The sequence below is a fragment of the Balaenoptera physalus genome (genome assembly GCF_965194825.1).
Source record: "Balaenoptera physalus genome assembly, chromosome: 21".
In the NCBI taxonomy this organism is placed as follows: Eukaryota; Metazoa; Chordata; class Mammalia; order Artiodactyla; family Balaenopteridae; genus Balaenoptera; species Balaenoptera physalus.
In genome coordinates this window covers 45,632,369-45,658,462 of record NC_138902.1, presented here as the reverse complement: position 1 = coordinate 45,658,462, position 26,094 = coordinate 45,632,369, and the positions used below count along the sequence as shown (strand labels likewise).

At 46.4% G+C, this 26,094-nt stretch overlaps 1 protein-coding gene across 1 annotated transcript; it reads left to right on the top strand.

The window, feature by feature from the left end:
- Window positions 1–11,190: 11,190 nt before the first annotated feature.
- Window positions 11,191–26,071, top strand: LOC309651599 (uncharacterized protein; the record flags this gene model as incomplete). The annotated part of the gene is given in 7 exon segments (XM_082444430.1): window positions 11,191–11,227; window positions 11,282–11,862; window positions 23,772–23,907; window positions 24,109–24,150; window positions 24,153–24,445; window positions 24,447–24,764; window positions 25,913–26,071. Coding segments are annotated over 7 exon segments (1,566 nt in total).
- Window positions 26,072–26,094: the final 23 nt, after the last annotated feature.

Sequence of the window (26,094 nt, the reverse complement as noted above, 5' to 3'; positions counted from 1 at the left end):
CGGCATGTGGGATCTTCCCAGAGCAGGGATCGAACCCGTGTCCCCTGCATTGGCAGGAGGATTCTTAACCACTGCGCCACCAGGGAAGCCCTGTAACTCATTTTTATTTTGACTTCTATATTTTATTTAATTCACCAGTGGCCTCCCAGTGGCTTACATAATTAATGCCTACCCCTGTGGATAAAACTAGTGCACCAAAGTGTACACAAAAACAATGGTCATTTTGCAGTGGTGGGCTAGGAGCATTGTTCCTTGCCTTACTTTCTCCTTTTCCATATTTACCAAAAATTTTATATGCACGCATATTATTTTTACAATGGAAAACTGTAAGGCAGAGACTTGAGATCTTGTTTCTTGGGAAGAGGCCCACATAGGCTGATGTGTAGCAATTACCAGTGAAGGTTGATCCTGTTAATTCTGCAGTGTGAAGGGCATTCAGCAGGGGTCTGCCGTCACTACTGGGTGCTCTGGAGGGTCCGTGAACTCTCACATGAATGTCAAATTGGCCAGGGTCTCAGGTTCAGTGTTTTGTGGAGAGCGAAGACAGGGAGCTGGGGAATCCAGCATATTTTAAAAAGTCATTAAAATGGTATGCCTAGTGTTACGATTACCCACTTAAGTTTTGTCAGGGGCTGTCCTTCTAGATCATAGATCCAGAGTAGTGGGTGGTGGAACCATGTGCTGGGGGCCTCGGGTAGTGTTTCCACAGTACTTAGCTGTGTGGTATCTGCGTGTATCTCAGCAGCGTTTACTGAGGTGAGTGATGGCCCTGTAGGAGAGCACCGGCTGTCTCAGTTACTTCTGCCACACGCTGCCAGGATGTCCTTGTGGCCTTAATCAGAAGGCTGTTTTGGGGAGTTGCTTTGGTACGGGTGGCTGTTGATTTAAGAAAGTCTTGAGCAGAAGCAGGAGACCTCCCTTTCTACCCACTTTGTATGGTGAGTCGAGAGGGTAAGTCCTTTTGATGGTTATGTAAAGGGTCTCTCATTTCGTCTATTCCTAAGCCTCGGCCCAAATGAGTGGATCCAGCCCCAGGTTCACTTGAAGACGGAGGTCTGGACTGAGATTCAGTTGAATCTACTGTCAAGAGGACTGATACCTTAAGCTTAATTTAAAGCCAAAGAGCCTTGAGAAACCAGAAGGAATCTAGGATCCTGTACAACCATATTTTGACCTAGTCTTTGGTTCAGAAACTTTGTTACTCATCAGGAGTGTTTCCTGGAATCCTGAGAACTGAGAAAGCTGGTTTTTCAAGTTTCCTTCCTACTGTTTTCATCCTTACAAGGAGCGTTCTTCTCCTCATCCTCTCTTTCCTTTCTTCATCATCTTTGTCTCTTTCTCCTGCACTTATACAGTAGGAATCATCTCGTAATCCTTCTCCACACTCTTGCCTCCCCGAGGAAGTAAAGACACATCCCCCATGGGTTTATCTTCATTTTCTCTGGTCAGGGGAGGGGAAAAGAGCAGTGGGTGAACGGTTTAACCCAGATAGTCAGATATTCAGTGGATGGAACCCTGTTCCCAGTGAGGACTGTGGAGGCCACTTCCGCACATCCTTGCCACCAAGCGGTTCCAACTTCAGTGAGACACAGAGCTATCCGCACACAGTGAGAGCACAGATGTGTATCAAGATGAATAAGCAGGTGGTCACAGTTTGATTGATAGAAGGCTTTGCCAGTTGAGTGGCACGAAGGAAGAAAGAGAGCATCCTTTTAAAAGGGATAAAGCAGGGACTTCCCTGGAGGCGCAGTGGTTAAAAATCCATCTGCCAATGCAGGGGACACAGGTTCGAGCCCTGGTCTGGGAAGATCCCACATGCCGCGGAGCAGCTAAGCCCGTGTGCCACAACTACTGAAGCCCATGTGCCTAGAGCCCGTGCTCTGCAACAAGAGAAGCCACCGCAGTGAGAAGCCCGCGCACCGCAACGAAGAGTAGCCCCTGCTCGCCACAATTAGAGAAAGCCCGCGCGCAGCAACGAAGATCCAACACAGCCAAAAATAAATAAATAAATTTATAAAAAATAAAAATAAAAAAAAATAAAAGGGATAAAGCAGATAAAAGTACTTCGTGAAACTATAAGCTACCTTAGAAAAGGCAGGAAACTGGTGGTTGTCGAGGGAAAGGGTGGCTTTTGTAAGAGCAAGAGGAGAATGAATCTTGGCTTAAAAATTTGGACTGAGTTTATTTCCTTCCTTTTTGTTTTTTTGTTTGTTCATTCCCTTTTTGTTTTGTTTTTGCCTTTACTCTGAAGATTAAAAGCAAAAATGAGAGGGTACGGATGTACTCAACTTAGCGGGCTGGTTGGGAGTTATAAATGAGCTCATCTACTACCATAAAGGTTTAAAAAAAAAAAAAAAAGAGGGATTGCTTTAAACTTGACCTGAAATTAAAGTGGCGGCCGGAGCGGCAAGAGAGGCTCGCTGAGTTGTTCTGTCACTCTGTGCCTCAGCCTGCTGTGCAGACTTGAGGATCCCTGGGGACCCGGAAGGCAGTGCGTCCAGCCTCACACCTCGTCTGTCACGCCTGATTTTTGCCATCTCTACTTTTGTTTACATTCGTTTGATTTTTCCTTGATCTTTAAGTCATAGTGTCTTCAGGCTCTGTGGGCCTTGTCAGTAACAATTAAGGAAATCCAGAATTTTTACTTAAAGAAAAATGACGACGCCTAATCCAGAAGAGACTTCTTTGGTCAGGTATAAAAGCTTGACCTTATCATACTAACTATTAAGCATTAGAAGGATGTGTTTTTTTTTTTTAATTAATTTATTTATTTTTATTTATTTATGGCTGTGTTGGGTCCTCGTTTCTGTGCGAGGGCTTTCTCCAGTTGTGGCAAGCGGGGGCCACTCCTCATCGCGGTGCACGGGCCTCTCACTATCGCGGCCCCCCCTGTTGCGGAGCACAGGCTCCAGATGGGCAGGCTCAGTAGTTGTGGCTCACGGGCCCAGTTGCTCCGCGGCATGTGGGATCCTCCCAGACCAGGGCACGAACCCGTGTTCCCTGCATTGGCAGGCAGACTCTCAACCACTGCGCCACCAGGGAAGCCCAAGGATGTGGTTTTTTAAGTTTAGTTTGTATTGTGTTCTGAGAAGAAATGACCCCCAGTAGGCAGTAGTATAATAAGAAAGATTTTGTTTTCTGTCCCCTTATTAAATATTAAGTACTGAACTTTTAAGAACCCAAGTGATCAAATTGGATCCAGCTGTGTAAGAGCAGTACAGGTGTAGAGGTATCTTTTCTTAAAAGGCAAATCCAGTCACTTAAAAATTTACGTACAGTAAAATTCACTTTTTCTGGTGTACAGTGGTATGAGGTTTTACACATGCTTAGGTTTTTATGGCCAGTAGCACAGCCAGGATACATAATAATTCCAACTCTTGTGCAGCTCCTTTATATTCAGACCTTCCCTCCACCCCTTGCTCTCTGAACTGTGAAAGTAGTCTCTAAGCCCCAAACGTCATGGTAGAGGGTGAAAATCTAACTAGCTAAGGGGACTTAAGCACAACCTTTGACCGGTAAGTGTCTTATGCTGTCCCAAGGGTGATCCCTAGCAAGCCAGACTGAAGTATATAAAAGGGAGAAATATCTGAGCAGGGACATCAACAGCTGTACCCTGTAGGGAAAGTGGACTTCCACAGAATTAGTCCAGCCAAGTAAACAAACAACCAAATAACAACAACAAACCTCTGGTGGGGAGGGAGTAACCAGTAACCAGAGTTACTACAATATATTATCTAAAATGTCCATTTTTCAACAGAAAATTATGGGACATGTTAGAGAAACTGGACAGTAGAGACTGCTTTTGGAGGGGCCCAGTTACTGAGCTTAGCAGACAAAGACTTCAAAGAAGCTATTATTTTATTTTCTTAGTTCAAAAACTAAAAGAAACCATTCTTAAAGAATTAAAGGAAGGTGTGGGAGCAGTGACTCATCGCATAGATAGAGAGTATTCTTAACGAGATAGAAATGATAAAAAAAAAGAACCAAATGTAGATACGACACCAAAAGCAAAAGCAGCAAAAGTAAGGACAGATAAATTGGACTACATCAAAATTAAAAGCTTCTGCACATCGAAAGACGCAATCAATAGAGTGAAAAGCCAACCTACAGAATGGGAGAAAGCATTTGTAAATCATGTATCTGATGAAGGGTTATTATCCAAAATATAAATGTGTAAAAATCTCCTACAACAACAGCAAAAAACAGCTTGGTTCAGAAATGGGCAAAGCGCTTAAATAGACATTTCTCCAAAGAAGATTTCCAAATGGCCAGCAAGCACATGAAAAGATGCTCACCATCACTAATCATTAGAGAAATGAAAATCAAAATCACAGTGAGACATATCACCTCACACCCATTAGGATGGCTACTATTAGAAAACAAAATAAAATAGAAAATAATGTGTTGGTGAGCATGTGGAGAAATTGGAACCTTTGTGCACTGCTGGTGGGAATGTACAATGGTGCAGCTGTGGTACAAAATAGTACGGCAGTTCCTCAAAAAATTAAAACCAGAATCACCATACGACCCAGCAGTCCCACTTCTGGGTGTATACCCGAAAGAATTGAAAGCAGGGACCTGAAGAGGTATTTGTACACCCATTTTAATGCCATTATTCACAATAGCCAAGAGGTAGAAGCAACCCAGAGGTCTATCAGCAGATGAATGGATAAACAAAATGTGGTCTATACATACAATGGACTATTACTCAGCCTAAAAAAACGAAGGAAATTCTGACACATACTACAACATGGGTGAACTTTGAAGACATTATGCTAAGTGAAGTTAAGACAGTCACAAAAAGACAAATACTGTATAATGTCACTCATATGATAGAGTAGTCAAATTCATAGAGACAGAAGGTAAAATGGTGGTTGCCAGGGAGAATGGAAAATTATTGTTTAATGGGTAGAGTTTCCGTTTGACATGAAAAGTTCTGTAGATGGATGATTGGGATGTTTGCACAATAATGTGAATGTACTTAATGTCACTGAACTATACACTTAAAAATGGATAAATGGTAAATTTTATGTTTATTTTAACCACAATTAAAACATTTTTTTAAAGTGGCTATTTTCGAGTTGAAAAGTACAGTAACCAAAATGAAAAACTCATTAGGGGGCTGCACCGTGGATTTGAGTTGTCAGAAGAAGGAATCAGCAAACATGAAGATAGAGTGACAGAGATTATCTGGTCTGAAGAACTGAAAGAGAGAAGAATGAAGAAAAATGAACAGAACCTCAGAAAAATATAGGCCACTGTTAAGTGTCACAATGGGAATACCAGAAGTAGAAGAGAGAGAAAGGGGCAGAAAAAACACTCAAAGAAGTCATGGCTGACAACTTCCCCAAGCTGATGAAAAACATTAACCTACACACCCGGAATGCTTAACAAACGCCAACGAGGATAAACACAAAGAGATCCACACTCAGACATATTATAGTCAAAATTTTGAAAGTGAGAAAATCGGAAAGCAGCAAGGGAGAAGTGACTTGTGGAGTATGAGGGAAGCCCACCAAGACTACAGCTGACGTCTCATCAGGAACAGTGGAGGCTCGCAGGCAGTGAGAAGACGTGTGAAAGTGCTGAGAGAGTCCTGCATCCTGCAGAGCTGTCTTTCGAAATAAAAGCATTCCCAAGTAAATGAAAACTGAGAGAATCCCCTCCTAGCAGATCTGCCTTACAAGAAATACTAAAAGAAGTTCGTTAGGCTGAAAGGAAGTGACACAAGACAGCAATTTGAATACACACACAAACTCCAGTAAAGGTAATTAAGTAGGTAATGATAAAAGACAGTATAATTACATATCTTTCTTCTCTTAAGTGATTTAAAACATCACTAAAGAGTAGCTTATGGGATTCCCTGGTGGCACAGTGGTTAAGAATCCGCCTGCTGATCCAGGGTACACGGGTTTGAGCCCTGGTTCGGGAAGATCCCACATGCCGCGGAGCAACGAAGCCCGTGCGCCACAACTACTGAGCCTGTGCTCTAGAGCCCGCAAGCCACAACTACTGAAGCCCACGCGCCTAGAGCCCATGCTCTGCAACAAGAGAATCCACTGCAGTGAGAAGCCCGCGCACCACAACAAAGACCCAATGCAGCCAAAAATAAAAAATAAAAATAAATTAAAATTAAAAAAAAAAGAGTAGCTTATATCTGGTTGCTTTCTGGTTATTATAAGAAAGCCCTTTATGTTCACATCAAAGCATCCTCCCCAGCTCTAAGTTTTTTGAAGGAAAAACTGAGGCAAAGGGAGCTAGTGACTTGCCCAGGAAAGTTTATCTTAATCATGCATAAGGAATGAAGTGCTAGGAGTACTCTCAGAATTGGGAAATAATTTTCAAAGAAATCTTATAAACGGTCTTATCGCTCTTATATTTTTTAACTTCTGTCTCCGTGGTCCTTTGAAGGTGATATCAAGTAAATGCTTATGGTTTCTTAATTTGGTAACAAGACTTTAATTTCATAGTCTCAGAGATATGAAGAACTGCTAAATTTTCACCTGACTTACAAACCAGATGAACAATTTATGGACTTATTGCCTTGTTTAGGCTACTTACACTGCTCTTTTGCACTTACTGGTGGAACTGAATCAAGTTTGCAGCCTTCTGATGAGGCACTTCAGAGCCTTGAACAGACTTTGCTACATCCCAAAAAGTCCAACTAAATCATTTTAATAGTTATCTGTCCTCTCTTGCTTCTGCTGCCTAAGAACTATTGCTTAAGAACCTCTGGAATGAGAACAAGAAATATGGGGCTATAAGTTGAGCATGGAAAATACTTAAGATAATAATCTTCATCTATCAACTCTTCTACTTATACTAGTGTTCCATTAATAGAAATAATATGTAGTGGTATCAGGAATCAATGTTTTTGTGTCATTCATATTTTTATTGAGCTTCCATTATACTTGGAACAGAATTAGCAAATAAATATGTAAGAACCAAGATATCTATTTATATACATAGTTCCATTTTAAACTGTGGCTGAAGGGAAAGTATTTCCCTAATATAGTTCCTGGAACTTAGCCAAGGAGCCCAACACTTCAGGGCACAGAACTGGAACAAGTGATCCTAGGTTGGCCAGTTGATAGAAGGGATGTTAAGTGATTTGCTCATGAAAATGCATCTATTTTTGGTTAGGAGTGAAGAAAAAAATTTACCTAGAAGATTTGGAGGGAATCTGTCTATAGTGCCTACAGAAAGTGAAAAACGTTCAGAAGCCACTTCTGTCTTGGAGTGGGAGAAAATGTGTAAAGCTCAGCTGTTCTAGTCCCTGGCTTTCAAGCAGTATTGCACCTAAAACACTCCGCAAGATGGTAATAATCTATTTTTCAAATCTTTTTCAAATCTTCACTGCAAGTAGTTCCACATTTCCAGTGGGAGCTTATTGCAGTGTGTGGCAACCCATTCAGTTACAAAGTTTTTTCCTCCTGAGTGTAGTTTTTCTTATTACAATGAAAGACTTTTCTTTTTTTTAATTGCAGTATAATTGCTTTACAAGGTTGCGTTAGTTTCTGCTATATAACAAAGTGAATCAGCTCTATGTATACCTATATCCTCTCCTTCTTGGACCTCCCTCCCACCCCCTAGCCCCCATCACACCCCTCTAGGTCGTCACAGAGCACTGTGCTGAGCTCCCTGTGCTATACAGCAGATTCCCACTAGCCAGCTATTTTACTTACACATGGTAGTGTATTTATGTCAAACCTAATCTCCCAATTCGTCCCACCCTCCCCTTCCCTCTCTGTGTTCACATGTCCATTCTCTATGTCTACGTCTCTATTCCTGCCCTGCAAATAGGTTCGTCTGTACCATTTTTCTAGGTTCCACACGTATGCGTTAATGTACGATACTTGCTTTTCTCTTTCTGGCTTACTTCACTCTGTATGACAGACTCTAAGGTCCATCCACGTGTCTACAAATGACCCAATTTCGTTCCTTTTTATGGCAGAGTAATATTCCATTGTATGTACGTGCCACATCTTGTCTATCCATTCGCCTGTCGTTGGAAAGAGTGTTTGCTGTATCTCCAACTGGGTAAAGAGTGGCTGATAATGTATTTCCTTTTGGTAACCTTTTCATGGAATCACTGAATTATCCGTTTAAAATGGAAACAATAGGTAGGGGCTTTGTTGCTCTAACCCACCACTCAGTCATTCAGGTCCCATTTGAACACCTCCAGGAAACTAGCACTTATGCCTCCTGAGGCCGTCTTTCCGTTTTTAAGAAATATTTTTCATGTAAGTCATGTAGGACCTCCTAAATCTTCCCTTCTTCAGGCCAAATCATCCTAACTCCTTTAACTTTTAATTCATTTGAATTAATTTTGCTTTTATTTCTTCATCCTTTGAAAAATATTTTTACTTCCTAGGTTTAGACAGTGCCTTCCCAGGGAGCAAAAGGCTGTGTGGCAAACATCTGAATAACACACAAGCTTTATGAGCCAACAAGAAATTTAAATGTCAGAATGACAAAAATGCAGGAGGAAGAGTGAATATATCTGGAATGGGGCCTGGTACAGAAGGGCTGAGCCCACAGGCTCTGCAGTGGAAACTGTAGCTAGAGGACCAAAATAAGTTTGTTCATGTTCCATAAATTCATGAAGGCCGTTGACTGCACTGCTCAGGAGAGGGTCAGAAATTTCCACTCCCTCTCCCCGCAGGACAATCCTGTGGTTCATAGTTCCAGGCTAAACCGCCTCTTCCCGGCCCTGTGGTCTCTGGATGATGTAAAATAACGGAGCTGGACAGCACTTGAGACATCAGCTGACCCTGAAAACGTTCCAGGGTGCAGACTCTGCAGCCTTCTTGGTAACCCGCTCGCTTTATCACCCTCTGCTCTTTCCCCATGGTCTCTGCCTCCCCACCCCTGGCTGCGGCCAGGACCTCAAGGTGTCCCAACCCCCGGGGTCAGGAGTAGGGTCATTAAGAAAGCCCGATGCATGTCAGCCAGGGGCATCACTTCCGCTGCCTTCGCACGGGTTTCGTTTGAGCGCCGCCTACGTAGTAAGTGGATAATCACAAGCTGTACTCTCAGTTAGGACAGTCACATCTTCAGAAGGACCAAAATTGGAATAGATAACTTCTAAAAGTCCCTTCAGATCCAATGTTTTATGATTCTCTAATTCTGTGAACCAACATAGGCTAAAAGAGTTCATCCTAGGTTGTTTCTTGTAAACATTAACCTCAACTACTGTGAAGTACTTGGACCAGCAGGAAATGTTCTTATTCTTTGGGTGAAGTTCAGTCCTGATGGCCAAAGCCTCCAGAGGAGCATGAGAAGGCTGAAGAAAGAATCCAGAGAAAGAGCAAGTGTGACCGAGGAGGAACCTTTAGACTCCTGCACATCGAGGCCCCAAACCATGCAGAGACCTATCCACCGAGGGCTCAGACACCACAACGAAGGGACAGCCTTGAAAGTGAAAAACAAAGATAAGATAAATGAAGAGAACAGAAGACGTATTCTGCATCTTAGGTTGTGGGTCGTAAGGAAGAAAGAATTATCTGAGAGGCCTAGGCTGAAAACAGACAGATTCATATGAAATTCATTTTCTTTACTAGGAAAAACTAAGCATGTTTTCGTTGTACATGCCTAACTTTAAAAAAAAAAGTACTTTTCTTTGTAGTGTTTGAAGGTTTTTTTTTAATTGATAAAAGTAGTAATGGCTCATTGTAGACAATTTTCATAATATCAAAAAATGTAAAGAACACCTAGAGAGAGTCGCTCTTATTGGGCGTGTTTCTTTAGTCCCTTAGCCCCCGGTGCATTCTTAAACACGGTTGAGATATGGCCCAGGCCATTTTGTGTACTGATTTTTCACTTAGCATTATTACTATGTTCCAATGTCATGTAAAACTCTCAAGTTACACCATTTTAGTGACTACATAATATTTCGTCTTTAGAAGTCACCCGTGTTTCCGCAGCCATTCTCCTGTCTGGGGACAGTTAGGTGGTTTCCTCTTTTTCATGATCATTATAAACGACCCTGTTAATAAACATCTTTGTACATGAGTATTTATTCACATTTTAAATTATTTACTTACTTGTTTTCTTGAACTTTTGAGACTGATGTCATGAAGTACACCATTCCCTACCTGAGTCCTCCTCATTCAAGGTAGAGGACTGGGATGGCCCTGCCTCTGGCCCAGCCTGGCAAGTGTACAAGCACCGTTCCTTGTATGAAAATAAACACCGTTGCTCGGAACTGTGTAAATCATTTCTGACTGTACTTTTGGGAGATGACATTACTGGACTGATTTTCGAGTTTGGTATTGGAATTGCAAACAAGGTGACACTTTTATTATCTCATGCTCTCATCTACTGTAACTGACCTCCTGGAAGCTTTGGTACATGAGATGTCTGCAAGTTCAGATTTAAAGCACCTGCAGTCTGTGGCCCTCCACAGAAGTGATTTTCAGCTGAAATGCTTAGATTTGCCCTAACCTGGAATGCTCTTGAAGGGTACCTCTTTTCGGGTCCTGCGGAACTGATGGAGACTTACCTCCACGGGAAGGCCGGCTGTTCTTTTCTCTGTGGAGGCACTAAGTGCCCATGTTGAAGGGCGGTCAGCAGGCTCTCCCAGCAGCAGGCCTTCCTCTCTCGTCTCTGGCCTCGGAACAGCTGCGTGTGAGTCCCTTTCTGTGGGCTTTCCCTGTGCAGTGCAGCCTCCTTCTCTGATCTGGTGTGCTCTTTGCTTCTCCACACCATTGTTTGGAGCAAGGGTGACAGCCTGCCCCTGACCCCTGGCTCCGTTGGTTGCACTGGCCGGTTTTACTGTGTCTGAGTGGAATGTTCCTTCTTTCCTCAGGTAAGGGAGTGACTCTTTCTTTCTGTTTTTAACTATTTAACTTTTATACTTTATCCTAAGGGACTTGGGGGTTGGGGGGACAGTGTGGCAGTACAGGAAGGGAAACTATCCAAGATGACCCTGTTGTTTTCCTTCTTTTTTTCCTCAGCTCTGTTGAGATATAATTGACAAATAAAATGGTAAGACCCGCGTCGCAGCCAGAAGACGCAGGGCCACGGGCCCCAGTTAGGCAGGCCCCTCCGTGCGGGGCTCACTTCGGCGCCGGCCTCATCGCTCTCCGCGCCAGGGGGCTGCCGTTCCAACCGGCAGGCGGCCCCGTGGGGGCGGGGCTCGAGGACGTCAGTGCACTCGTCGTGCGTCCGCACGCAGCCCCACCTCCCATGGGAACCCGGCCTGAGGAGCAGGGCAGCCGGAAAGGTAGGAGTGTGGAGAATTTGGGGTTTCCAAAAAGCGTTTGCTGACTGATCCAAGCAAAGGTGAGACATGGTTGTATCAACGCATTTTTTTTTTTAATATATAATTGCGGGGGAGCGGGCGGCGGCGGCGGGCGCTGCGCCGGGAGGGGGCTGCTGCCTGGCGGCGGCGCCCGGCCGCGCACCCCCGGCCCGCCGTATTCCCGGGAAAAGTCTGTGGGGAGTTGCTGTGGGGGTGAAGCGCCTGCCTCTCCAGGAGGAGCCGCCGCCGCCACTGCCGCCGGCGCGGCGGAGCCGGGGCTGGTGGCGCTGTGGTGCCGCCGGCTCGGGAGAGGGTCAGAGCGGCCGGTGGCGGCGGCGGCGGCGGCGCGGCCCGGCTCCGGCCAGGCGGGCGGGTGGCCGGGCGGGCGTCCGCGCTCCCCGGCCGGCCCGGGCCCCGGCCGCGGCCCCCGGCTGTCAGCAGGCGGGGACCGCGCCGCCGCTCCCCCGCCAGGCGTGGGGCGCCCAGCGCGGACCCCGGAGTTTGTTTACGTCCGGGCGGGTGCCCGGGGGCCACCCGCAGACTCCGCAGCCGCCCCGCTCTTTTGTGTGCCTGCAGGAGCGGCGCGGAAACCGGCCCCTCCGCGGCCGGGGACCCAGGTAGGGGCGCTTGGGGAAACTTGCTGGGGGCGGCGGCCGCCGCGCACGCGGAGCCCAGGTGTCGGGTGTCCCGGGGGCGCGGGGACGGGCGCCGGAGGAGAACTGCAACTTTCCCCGAACGCAGGCCCGGCTCTGCGCCCGGGCGCGCGGTCTGTCCGGGCCGGGGGCGCTTGCTCCCCGGAGCCTGCCGGGCGGCCCTTTCCCCGCGCCCAGGGGCTCCCGCGGACCCCAGTAAACACCCCCCCCCGCTTCTCTCTGATCCTCTCCTCCGAGGCCCTGTCCTCCCAGCAGGGTCCGCGGGGGGCAATGGACCGCGCGGCGGGTCCGCTTCGAAATGCCTACTCCGATCGGGTTCTCGAAAGCAAAGCCCCGGTGGCCTCGCTGGACTGTGGTGTGCCGGGCCGTGGTCCACGCGCCGAGCCCCGGGCGCCGTGGGGGCATCGTGCTGGGGCTCCACATCCGGCGCCCGAGCCGCAACCGTGCCCAGGGGGCGCGTTCCTGCCTGCCAACCCCCACCCAGGGGAGCGGCGCGCCCTCGGGGTCCGCCCGGGACCTGCCAGCTCCGCGCTCGCGGCGCCTGGATGGCCCCGGGACTCTGCCAGGTGGATGTTGTGCGGAGCCGGAGCCAAGTTGAAGTCGCATCAGCGCTTCCTAGAGCCTTTTGCCATCCTGATGGTTTTAAAGTGGCACTTCAGCGTCGTGATTTTTCTCTGATCACCGAACTAAAACCCCCAACAAATGGAAGATGTTAGCATTCTTCATTCCAGAGAAGACCAGAGTTTGATCATCTCGAGAAGCTCATCAGGAGACCACCTGGGACCAGATTAAAGGAACCAAAAGAAGCTCATTAGGAGAAGACCCCCTGAGGCCAGATTAAAGGAGTGCAGGCCTTGCCCACACCGTAATCTTTATCAGCAACCCGCCCTTGAACCATTGCTATAAAACTCCTCACCAAATCCTCCCGGTTTAGGGACACACTGTTTTGAGGGGCACGAGCCCGCTGTGTGCCCCTTTGCCTGGCAGAGCAATAAAGCTATTTTTTCTACTTCACCCAGAAAAAAAAAAAAATATAATAATAATATTTAATTGCAGTGGTTGATTTTTTTATTAATTAATTTTTTAAATTTTAATTTAATGTTATATATTTATAGATTTATATATATTATATATATAAATATATAATATATTTATATTTAATTAATTTTATATAATTTAATTTTTAATTAATTAATTAACTAATTTTTGGCTGTGTTGGGTCTTCGTCTCTGTGTGAGGGCTTTCTCTGGTTGTGGCAAGTGGGGGGGCCACTCTTCATCGCGCTGCGCGGGTCTCTCACCGTCCCGGCCTCTCTTGTTGTGGAGCACAGGCTCCAGACTCAACGCATTTTAAAAGTAGTAAACCTCCCGATAAGTGTCTGTGCTCGCCCCGCCCAGGAGAGAGCGTGCCCTCCATGAGGGACACGTGAAAGGCTGAGTGAACGTCTGCCTGTGGTCTGTTACCTGGTGCACGGGTGTGTGAATTTCTGCGGAGAGCTCTCAATTTCTGTAGTTTCTGCTGACTTGACAGGGTGGTTGGCAAATGGTGACGTGTTCCATGCATTCAGGACATGATCGTGGTTACTAATAATCACTTTGTTCTCTCTGTGCATGCCTGTGTCCTAATATTTTCTTTTTATAAGGACCCCAGTCATATTGGACCTAGAGCCCGCTCATTTGACCTCAGTTACCTATTTAAGGGCCTTATCTCCAAATCCAGTCATATTACGAGGTATTGGGGGTTAAGACTTCCACATATTAACTTGAGCAGGACACAATTCAGCTGATAATAGAAGGTAAGAGTAATTTAAGCAAGTAAGTAACTATTTTTTAAAGTGAGTTGCTTAAAGATATGAATTGACTCAAGAAGAACAAGAAGAAATTACATAACACTGTACGTTATACAAAGGTATTAAATTAATCATCGTAACATCCTGTGAGATCCGCATGAAATCAGACTAAACAAGATTAAGCAACTTATCCAGAGTTGTATAGTTAGTACTTTCCAGAATTTAAACCAGGTATTTTCCCAGTTCCATTCTACATTATATTTTCATTTCATTATTTGAAATGAATTTTGAGTCTTCATTTTGCTTAGTTTCTGAAGTTCTATGGGGATAGAATGGAGTTGGATATTTTCAATGACATTCACACATGGGGAAGGAAATTGAGTCCAGAAGCTTCCGCGATGTTTCCATGGAGAACACTAACAACAGAACCAGAAACACCGTTATCCTTTTGGTTCAGTCATCTTTCGTAACACACTACAAGAATTAATTTTTTTTTTTTCAAAATACCTGTTCATATTTTTTTTCCTATTATTTTTTTTACTGATTAATCTGTTTCTTTTTCACTCATAACAGTTTTTTTTTAAATGTATTGTAATTATATTTTAGGTATTCAGGAAAACTAGAGCATTTTTTTTTTCACACACACACACACTGTATTTTATTTTTACAAGAGATAAATAGACTGACACCAAGCATTGTACATGGATGACCACAACAAAAGCAACAATGATTGCAATTACCAAACATGAAACATACTCATACTATGTCATAATATTGACATTCAGTCCAGTAATCCTCCACTGTAACAGCTCCTTTACTTTGCGGTGAAAATTGATTTGTATATTCTTTGCCTCTGAGTCCTTGTGGGATTTTTTTTTTTTTTAATTCAGACAGAAAGTCACAAAAATTATACTCATCCTCATCAGTTCACTCAGTCCCATGTAATTAAATTTTTTTTTATCTTGATCCTTTGTTAGCACTTTTATGAGTTCATCAGTTTTTCATTAGAGTTCTGAAAATGCTTATTCATTCAGTTCAGCAGTACAGTCAGTTACCAGAAACCTGTACTTGTCAGAGTCTTTTCCATGAATTTCTTGAAGATGAAACCCTTTTATAGGAACATATTTGCAAACTCATCAGAGTACACCCAGAACTGTCTGTAAATGACAAAAGACTTAAAAATGACCACGGTTAAAGATTTGATGAAAGTTCATAATAATGCAGTTGACAAGAAAATTAGTTATTTCTGAGATATACATTTTAAAGTAATAACTAGGATTATGACTTATAACATTATACCAGAACATATAAGATTTTTAGAAATTTCATGTAATGTCTGAAACATTTATATTAACATATTTCCATACAAATAACCCAATGAAAGTTTAGTATTAGTTGTTTTGTTTGTTTTTTTATACTGCAGGTTCTTATTAGGCATCAATTATATACACATCAGTGTATACATGTCAATCCCAATCGCCCAATTCAGCACACCACCATCCCCACCCCACCGCAGTTTTCCCCCTTGGTGTCCATATGTCCATTCTCTACATCTGTGTCTCAACTTCTGCCCTGCAAACTGGCTCATCTGTACCATTTTTCTAGGTTCCACATACATGCATTAATATACGATATTTGTTTTTCTCTTTCTGACTTACTTCACTCTGTATGACAGTCTCTAGATCCATCCACGTCTCAACAAATGACTCAATTTCGTTCCTTTTTATGGCTGAGTAATATTCCATTGTATATATGTACCACAACTTCTTTATCCATTCGTCTGTTGATGGGCATTTAGGTTGCTTCCATGACCTGGCTATTGTAAATAGTGCTGCAATGAACATTCGGGTGCATGTGTCTTTTTGAATTACGGTTTTCTCTGGGTATATGCCCAGTAGTGGGATTGCTGGGTCATATGGTAATTCTATTTTTAGTTTTTTAAGGAACCTCCATATTGTTCTCCATAGTGGCTGTATCCATTTACATTCCCACCAACAGTGCAAGAGGGTTCCCTTTTCTCCACACCCTCTCCAGCATTTGCTGTTTGTAGATTTTCTGATGATGCCCATTCTAACAGGAGTGAGGTGATACCTCATTGTAGTTTTGATTTGCATTTATCTAATAATTAGTGATGTTGAGCATCTTTTCATGTGCTTCGTGGCCGTCTGTATGTCTTCTTTGGAGAAATGTCTATTTAGGTCTTCTGCCCATTTTTGGATTGGGGTGTTTGTTTCTTTAATATTGAGCTGAATGAGCTGTTTATATATTTTGGAGATTAATCCTTTGTCTGTTGATTCATTTGCAAATATTTTCTCCCATTCTGAGGGTTGTCTTTTCGTCTTGTTTATGGTTTCCTTTGCTGTGCAAAAGCTTTGAAGTTTCATTAGGTCCCACTTGTTTATTTTTGTTTTTATTTCCATTACTCTAGGAGGTGGATCAAAAAAGATCTTGCTGTGATTTATGTCAAAGAGTGTTCTTCCTATGTTTTCCTCTAAGAGTTTTATAGTGTCCAGTCTTATATTTAGGTCTCTAATCCATTTTGAGTTTATTTTTGTGTATGGTGTTAGGGAGTATTCTAATTTCGTTCTTTTATATGTAGCTGTCCAGTTTTCCCAGCACCACTTATTGAAGAGACTGTCGTTTCTCCATTGTATATCTTTGCCTCCTTTGTCATAGATTAGTTAACCATAGGTGCGTGGGTTAATCTCTGGGCTCTCTATCTTGTTCCATTGATCTATGTTTCTGTTTTTGTGCCAGTACCATATTGTCTTGATTACTGTAGCTTTGTAGTATAGTCTGAAGTCAGGGAGTCTGATTCCTCCAGCTCCATTTTCTTTCCTCAAGACTGCTTTGGCTATTCGGGGTCTTTTGTGTCTCCATACAAATTTTAAGATGATTTGTTCTAGCTCCGTAAAAAATGCCATTGGTAATTTGATAGGGATTGCATTGAATCTGTAGATTGCTTTGGGTAGTATACTCATTTTCACAATGTTGATTCTTCCAATCCAAGAACATGGTATATCTCTCCATCTGTTGGTATCATCTTTAATTTCTTTCATCAGTGTCTTATAGTTTTCTGCATACAGGTCTTTTGTCTCCCTAGGTAGGTTTATTCCTAGGTATTTTATTCTTTTTGTTGCAATGGTAAATGAGAGTGTTTCCATAATTTCTCTTTCAAATTTTTCATCATTAGTGTATAGGAATGCAAGAGATTTCTGTGCATTAATTTTGTATCCTGCAACTTTACCATATTCATTAATTAGCTCTAGCAGTTTTCTGGTGGCAGTTTTAGGATTCTCTATGTATAGTATCATGTCATCCGCAAACAGTGACAGTTTTACTTCTTCTTTTCCAATTTGTATTCCTTTTATTTCTTTTTCTTCTCTGATTGCCGTGGCTAGGACTTCCAGAACTATGTTGAATAATAGTGGTGAGAGTGGACATCCTTGTCTCGTTCCTGATCTTAGAGGAAATGCTTTCAGTTTTTCACCATTGAGAATGATGTTTGCTGTGGGTTTGTCATATATGGCCTTTATTATGTTGAGGTAGGTTCCCTCTGTGCCCACTTTCTGGAGAGTTTTTATCATAAATGGGTGTTGAATTTTGTCAGAAGCTTTTTCTGCATCTATTGAGATGATCATATGGTTTTTCTTCTTCAATTTGTTAATATGGTGTATCACATTGATTGATTTCCGTATATTGAAGAATCCTTGCATCCCTGGGATAAATCCCACTTGATCGTGGTGTATGATCCTTTTAATGTGTTGTTGGATTCTGTTTGCTAGTATTTTGTTGAGGATTTTTGCATCTATATTCATCAGTGATATTGGTCTGTAATTTTCTTTCTTTGTAGTGTCTTTGTCTGGTTTTGGTATCAGGGTGATGGTGGCCTCATAGAATGAGTTTGGGAGTGTTCCTTCCTCTGCAATTTTTTGGAAGAGTTTGAGAAGGATAGGTGTTAGCTCTTCTCTAAATGTTTGATAGAATTCACCTGTGAAGCCATCTGGTCCTGGACTTTTGTTTGTTGGAAGATTTTTAACCACAGTTTCAATTTCATTACTTGTGATTGGTCTGTTCATATTTTCTGTTTCTTCCTGGTTCTGTCTTGGAAGGTTATACCTTTCTAAGAATTTGTCCATTTCTTCCAGGTTGTCCATTTTATTGGCATGAAGTTGCTTGTAGTAGTCTGTTAGGATGCTTTGTATTTCTGCAGTGTCTGTTGTAACTTCTCCTTTTTCATTTCTGATTTTATTGATTTGAGTCCTCTCCCTCTTTTTCTTGATGAGTCTGGCTAATGGCTTATCAATTTTGTTTATCTTCTCAAAGAATCAGCTTTTAGTTTTATTGATCTTTGCTATTGTTTTCTTTGTTTCTATTTCATTTATTTCTGCTCTGATCTTTATGATTTCTTACCTTCTGCTAACTTTGGGTTTTGTTTGTTCTTCTTTCTCTAATTTCTTTAGGTGTAAGGTTAGATTGTTTACTTGAGATTTTTCTTGTTTCTTTAGGTAGGCTTGTATAGCTATAAACTTTCCTCTTAGAATTGCTTTTGCTGCATCCCATAGGTTTTGGGTCGTCGTGTTTTCATTGTCATTTGTCTCTAGGTATTTTTTGATTTCCTCTTTGATTTCTTCAGTGATCTCTTGGTTATTTAGTAACGTATTGTTTAGCCTCCATGTGTTTGTGTTTTTTACGTTTTTTTCCCTGTAATTCATTTGTAACCTCATAACATTGTGGTCAGAAAAGATGCTTGACATGATTTCAATTTTCTTAAATTTACTGAGGCTTGATTTGTGACCCAAGATGTGATCTATCCTGGAGAATGTTCCGTGCGCACTTGAGAAGAACGTGTAATCTGCTGTTTTTGGATGGAATGTCCTATATATATCAATTAAATCTATCTGGTCTATTGTGTCATTTAAAGCTTCTGTTTCCTTATTTATTTTCATTTTGGATGATCTGTCCATTGGTGTAAGTGAGGTGTTAAAGTCCCCCACTATTATTGTGTTACTGTCGATTTCCTCTTTTATAGCTGTTAGCAGTTGCCTTATGTATTGAGGTGCTCCTATGTTGGGTGCATATATATTTATAATTGTTATATCTTCTTCTTGGATTGATCCCCTGATCATTATGTAGTGTCCTTCCTTGTCTCTTGTAACATTCTTTATTTTAAAGTCTATTTTATCTGATATGAGTATAGCTACTCCAGCTTTCTTTTGATTTCCATTTGCATGGAATATCTTTTTCCATCCCCTCACTTTCAGTCTGTATGTGTCCCTAGGTCTAAAGTGGGTCTCTTGTAGACAGCATATATATGGGTCTTGTTTTTGTATCCATTCAGCCAGTCTATCTCTTTTGGTTGGGGCATTTAATCCATTCACGTTTAAGGTAATTATCGATATGTATGTTCCTATGACCATTTTCTTAATTGTTTTGGGTTTGTTTTTGTAGGTCCTTTTTTTCTCTTGTGTTTCTCACTTAGAGAAGTTCCTTTAGCATTTGTTGTAGAGCTGGTTTGGTGGTGCTGAATTCTCTTAGCTTTTGCTTGTCTGTAAAGCTTTTGATTTCTCCATCAAATCAAAATGAGATCCTTGCCGGGTAGAGTAATCTTGGTTGTAGGTTCTTCCCTTTCATCACTTTAAGTATATCATGCCACTCCCTTCTGGCTTGCAGAGTTTCTGCTGAGAAATCAGCTGTTAACCTTATGGGAGTTCCCTTGTATGTTATTTGTCATTTTTCCCTTGCTGCTTTCAATAATTTTTCTTTGTCTTTAATTTTTGCCAATTTGATTACTATGTGTCTCGGCATGTTTCTCCTTGGGTTTATCCTGTATGGGACTCTCTGCGCTTCCTGGACTTGGGTAGCTATTTCCTTTCCCATGTTAGGGAAGTTTTCGACTATAATCTCTTCAAATATTTTCTCTGGTCCTTTCTCTCTCTCTTCTCCTTCTGGGACCCCTATAATGCGAATGTTGTTGTGTTTAATGTTGTCCCAGAGGTCTCTTAGGCTGTCTTCATTTCTTTTCGTTCTTTTTTTCTTTATTCTGTTCCACAGCAGTGAATTCCACCATTCTGTCTTCCAGGTCACTTATCCGTTCTTCTGCCTCAGTTATTCTGCTATTGATTCCTTCTAGTGTAGTTTTCATTTCAGTTATTGTATTGGTCATCTCTGTTTGTTTGTTCTTTAATTCTTCTAGGTCTTTGTTAATCATTTCTTGCGTCTTCTCAATCTTTGCCTCCATTCTTATTCTGAGGTCCTGGATTATCTTCACTATCATTATTCTGAATTCTTTTTCTGGAAGGTTGCCTATCTCCACTTCATTTAGTTGTTTTTCTGGGGTTTTTTCTTGTTCCTTCATCTGGTACATAGCCCTCTGCCTTTTCATCTTCTCTATATTTCTGTAACTGTGTTTTTTGGTCCACAGGCTGCAGGATTGTAGTTTTTTCTTGCTTCTGCTCTCTGCCCTCTGGTGGTTGAGGCTATCTAAGAGGCTTGATGGGAGGCTCTGGTGGTGGGTAGAGCTGACTTTTACTGTGGCGGTCAGAGCTCAGTACTGGACAACCTCTTGTCCGGTGTGAAGACTAGTGGAATTTTTAAACCTCTAATCTAGGGTAAGGGTGCAGCTTTAATTTTTACCTGCTGGCTTGTGTTCACAGCACCTTTTAAAGACTGCTTGCTTAACTACAGCTGCATACCATATCCCAGCTACAGAAAGCCTTTTCAATGTTTGCCAGTGTTGTTTCCATAATAGTAAACATCACACTTTAGCTGGGCAGGAGTCAGAGTTTTACTATCAGTCCAGGCAAGACCAAAAATTCAAAGCAAATTCAATTTTGCTTAAGGGAACATTGTAAGGTAACAATTCTTCATATCACATGCCTCATATGACCCATTTCAAACCATAGAGAATGATACCTTTATGTGTCACTGTCCCAAGAGACAAACAGATGTGAACAGCTAAAACATTTAAAAAGTGCACCAAGCTTCGGAAGTCTCAAACAAAACTTGAATTTTCTGTACATACTCCTGTCAAATGAAGTTATTTCCTGTACACCACCCCTCTTGCAAAGTGGTCTTCTTTTTCCTTTCATTTGACCTAGATCGGCTAGGAGACCTAGAGAAAGATTGGGACGGCTTGTGATTTCTCTCCTGGGACAGTGATCTCTCTCTTCTCCTATATCTAGAAAGGGACCTGCTCTGGCTGAGGGAGAAGCTTCTCCGTCTTGGAGATGTGTGGCGAGGTGGAGGACTCCTCCTCCGATAATCATCTCGAGGGCGACGACCCCAAGGAGGCGGTCACGATTTCGACTTCTCTTTTCCCCATTCCACAGGTCCACTCTTACTCGGCAGCCACCTAGCGTCCTCCCATCTAGTTCTCGGACAGCATCGGCTGCATCTTGGGGATCTTCACGTTCAACAAGAGGGAAGCCGGGAGGGTTTTTAGCAACCCACACACTTCAGAGTGGTCCATAATAGCCTAAAGCTCGTTCCAATTCAGTCTTGTTACCACTGTTTCCAAGATTCCCTACATAAACTTGACAGTCCAACGGACAGGAATCACGATGCAAGACCCTCGTGGCTCCTGGGTTTCACGGGCCACAGGGTGATCCCGGGCCTCTAGAATCTGGCAGCTGAATCTGCTCGCACAAGCTGTCCTGTGGGGATGCTTTCCCCCCTATGTGTCCAGCCCGGGGCCCTACTGGCTTGGCCCAGCCTCCCGGGTGAGAGGGTAAACCCCAGCTCCCTGGAGCAGACACTCAGAGCCCTGTTGACCAGACTCACGGGACTGGGGCAGCGGCTGGACATGTGTGGCCAGCCTGGTGGTGTTTGGCCCCGTCTGCAGTTGCAGTTCCAGCTGAGAAAGAGCCTCGCTGTGTAATTTTCTCCTGGTTGTGTAAGGATCCCCGGTGTCATTTGACAGAAATGTAGATGGTGTGTTCTTTCTCTGTTTTCTCCCTGCTTCCTCTCCTCTCTCTCTGTCTCTGTCTGTCTGTCTCTCTTTCTCTCCCTCTCCCTCTCTGCCTCTCCTTCCCTCCTGCTCCCACTCCTTCCTGAGAGAGGGTAGACAGAGTGTGAGAGAGGGAGACTCAGAGGGAGAGGGAGGGAGAGGGAGGGAGAGGGATCCCTGTTTCCCTCCCTCTCTCCCTCTCCCTCTCTCCCCTCTCCCTCCCTCCCTCCTCCCCCCTCCCTCTCCCTCTCTGCCCCCTCCCTCTCCCTCTCCCTATCTCCCTCTCCCTCGTCTCTGCCTCTCCCTCTGTCTCTCCCTCTCTGGGAGGGAGTGAGGAGATGGAGAGAGAGAGGGAGAGTTGGAGGGAGAGGGAGAGGGAGGAGAGGGAGAGAGGGAGCGGGAGAGGGAGAGAGGGAGGGAGGGAGGGATAGAGGGAGGGAGGGAGAGACATCCCTCTCTCCCTCTCCCTCTCCTTCTCCCACCTCTCTCTCCCTCTCCCACCTCCCTCTCCCACTCTCTCTCTCCCTCTCCCTCCACCTCCTTCCCTCACCAGAGAGGGAAGGAGGTGGAGGGAGAGGGAGAGAGAGGGAGGGAGAGGGAGAGAGGGAGGGAGAGAAGGAGAGGGAACAAGGTAGAGGGAGAGAGGGACAGGGAAAGTGGGACAGGGAAAGTGGGAGGGAGAGAGGGACAGGGAGAGAGGGCCAGGGAGAAAGGGAAGGAGAGAGGGAGAGGAAGGGACAGAGAGAGGCAGAGGGAGAGATGGAGGGAGAGGGAGAGTGAGAGGCAGCGAGGGAGAGGGAGGGAGGAAGACAGGGAGAAGGGCTGAGGAGGGGGGCTCCCTCCCCCTCCCATGCTCTCCCCACTGTTTTCTCTTTTTTCTGCTTCAACAGACACGAGGCACATTTTAGATCAGCCCTGAAGTCAACGTTGATGCTTGGACGGCCTGACCTCCCCGCTGACTCCCAGCCCTGGACCACAGCTGGGAGATGACGTCTACGGGGCCCTGGGCGGCAGGCTGCACAGGCCCCTTCTCTGACGCCCAATCTCTCCTCATTTACGAGGCAGCCGCCAGCTCCCCTCCCTGACTCCCCAAGATTTTGGGCCTTTTTATTATGTGTCGATAATGCCATGAGCTACTATTTAACTTTTCTATGAGGACCCATTTCCTGAAATGCAGTGGTTTTCAGCATTGGCTGCACTAGAGAACCCCCAGAGAAGGGAGAGAAGTCTCTCCCTCCCTCTCTCTCCCTCTCCCTCCGTATCTCCTTCTGCCTCTCTCCCTCTCCCTCTCCCTCTGGGGTGATGCCTGATGAGCTCAGATTCGCAGATGTTCCCCCCATCCCCCCTCTGTGCCTTGCGTGGTGTCTGGGCCTTCTCACTGTGGCCTGGGCACGGCCTTGACATTCAGACATCGGGTCCTGTAAGGACACTTGCGTTTGGTCCACACCGCGTGTGGCTGCAGTCTGCGCTTCTGCCATTTAGCATCTTCAGTAGATGGGGGCTGTGCACGAGCCCTTCATCTTCCCTGCAGACACCACTGGTGCTTGCTGGGCCTCGCGGGTGATGCAGGGGGCACGGGGAACAGTCCTGTGTCCCCACCTTCCTGGGCTGCAGACAGGCCACGTTGGTCCTGTGGTGACTGGGGGCTTCCAGGAGAACCCCACCGCAGAACCGGAGAGGTGGCCCCAGAGAAGGTGGCGTACGCCTGGGGCCGGGCCTCACCAACGAGCCATGGGCCACCTGCAGCAACAGGCGTCTCGCCGTCCAGGGACTGGGTGTTCGGGCGCCGTGGGGATGAGCTGCTGTCTCCACGGCAGCCGAGTTTGTATTGTTGAGCCCGGGGAGGCCCCTGCCTGGGTGGCTCCTGGAGAGCCTGGCCACATTTATTCCTGCCCTTGGCCTTAGAGCCCATCACGTTCACGCTGTTTCTGGTTCCAAAAAGACCTGTGTTAATAAAGACCACGTGTTAGGACAGCACCAAAGTGTCTAGAAATCCGGGCCAGGAGGAGGAGGGAGGGGGATTGGCTGTGCCCGCCAGTGGCCTGAGAGCCCTGCCCGCATGTAGAGACCTGGCCAGGGGTCCCACAGGGAGAGCATGGCCCACGGTCCCCAGCGCCGGCCGTCTCTGGGTTCCAGGAGAACTGCACGATCCTCGGGGAGCTGGTGAGGCTGCAGGTCCAGAAGTCCTGCCTGCTGGGGTTCAGCACGCGTGCCGACTCCGTGCTGGAGATGAACATGGCCAAGACCAGCCAGGTGGTGGCCACTTTCCTAGGTAACCCCGCCTCCACCTGAGTCCCAGTGGGGAGGGCGTCAGGCGGACCTTATTAACTGGGCGTGGTGCTGCCTGAGACCCCACTGTGTCAGCCCTTGGGGGTCACCTTCCCAGACCATTCTGCCTCGAGGGGCGCAGGGTGGGGGGGCGGCTGGGGAGCCGCCACAGGGACGTAGCCGAGCCTCTCCCCTCTGCCCGCAGATGAGCTGTCCCAGAAGCTGAAGCCCCTCGGGGAGCAGGAGCGGCCGTGATCCTGGAGCTAAAGAAGGCCGAGTGCCAGAGGCGGGGCCTGCACTGTGACGGGCCCATCAACGCCTGGGACCTGCGCTACTACATGAACCAGGGGGAGGAGACGTGTTACCACGAGGACCAGTACCTGCTCAGTGAGTCCTTCCCCATGCAGGTGGTCATGCACGGGCTGCTGGGCATCTCCCAGGAGCTGCTGGGGCTGACCTTTGACCTGGAGGAGGGCGCCAACGTGTGTCACGAAGACGTGAGGCTCTACACGGTCTGGGACGCGGCCTCGGGGAAGGTCATCCATCGGCAAGTTCTACCTGGATCTCTACCCTTGGTGCCTGCGTGCGTGCAGGAACCTGTCGGCCGTGGGCCGGAGCTCCTCTGTGGAAGCTGGGCCTCACCCCGCGTCCCTCCCCAAGGAAGGGAAGTCCGGGCACGCGGCCTGCTTCGGCCTGCAGCCGAGCTGCCTGCAGCAGGATGGGAGCCGCCAGATCGCCATGGTGGCCGTGGTGGCCAAGTTCACCAAGCCCACGCCCGACCCGCCCTCCCTGCTGCAGCACGATGAGCTGGAGACCTACTTCCATGAGTTCTGGCAAGCGATGCACCAGCTCCGCTCCCAGGTGGGTGCGGGTGCGGGGCTGCGGGCAGGGGCCGGGGAGGGCCCGGGCATGCGTGGTCCTCAGGCAGGCCCTCGCCACAGGATTCTTCCACTGATGTCACCCCGCACATGGCGACGCCCTCGGTGTCAGCTTCCATCATCAAAGCCCACGCACTGGGCGCATAAACAACAGAAATGGATGTCCTCGAGACTCTGGAGGCTGGAAGCCCCAGATCAAGGAGTCAGGACTGGTTCCCTGCATGTTAAGTACATGTACTCAAGAGTTGCCTTTAAAAAAGACAAAAGAAAAGAAAGGCACGTTGCCTGCAAGTCTGGTGACAGGCGGCGATGAGAACCAGAGGGAAGGCTCTGGGGCCGGGAGCGCCGTGCCCTGTGAGGCCCTGGGGCTGCTGCCAGTCTCCGTGGAGTCTCAGCAAGTCCCAGTGTCTTCCCCATGGGGGGACCCCCAGCTGAGCCTCTGGGCCCCGGACCCAGTGCTCGTTCAGTCTTCCTGCGGTCAGCCCTTCGTCCTGAGAGCGATGCTCTCACAGGCTGCACCGGAGCGCGCGGGGACAGTTTATTGAGCTGTGCAGCCATCACTACTGTCCTGTTTTGGAACATTTCCATCACCCCAAAAATGTCCCTCACGCCCTTAGTTATCACTCCCTCCCCTCCCCTGCCCCTGACAACCAGGAACCCACTCTGACTCTGTGGATCTACCTGTTCTGGACGTTTCCCCTCAGTGGGGTCACACCCTGTGTGTCCTTCTGTGTCTGACTTCTCTCGCTGAGCATCGTGTTCTCAGGGTCCATGCATGTGGCAACGAGTGTCAGGGCTTCACCCCTTTTCGTGGCTGAGGGCCGGAAAAAAGAAAACTGAAAAGAAAGGCACGTTGCCTGCGAGTCTGGTGACAGCCGGTGATGAGAACCAGAGGGAAGGCTCTGGGGCCAGGGGCACCGCACCCTGTGAGGCCTTGGCGATGCTGCCAGTCTCAGTGGGGCACGGGCAGCGCCATCCCCCAGGGGCTGTGGGACAAGCTCATCAAGTCCCGGCAGGCCAACCCAGGTGCGGCCGGGCCGAGGGAAGGGAAGGGGGCGCCTGGACCGCCCGGCTGGAAAGCGCGGCCTGGACACAGTTCCATCCCCCCGTCTCCTTCCTCCTGCCCCCCAGGCCTCTTCAACCTGCGCCAGATCGTCCTGGCAGAGGTGTACCAGGCCCTGCACACGCAGACGCCCACGGACCCGGCCCAGGAGAATGCCCACCTCTGCCAGGAGATCCTCGGGGGCCCAGCCATGCCAGGCAGCCAAGCGCGAGCCGGGCCCACCTTAGCGGTCGGTTGGCGGCTACTGCCC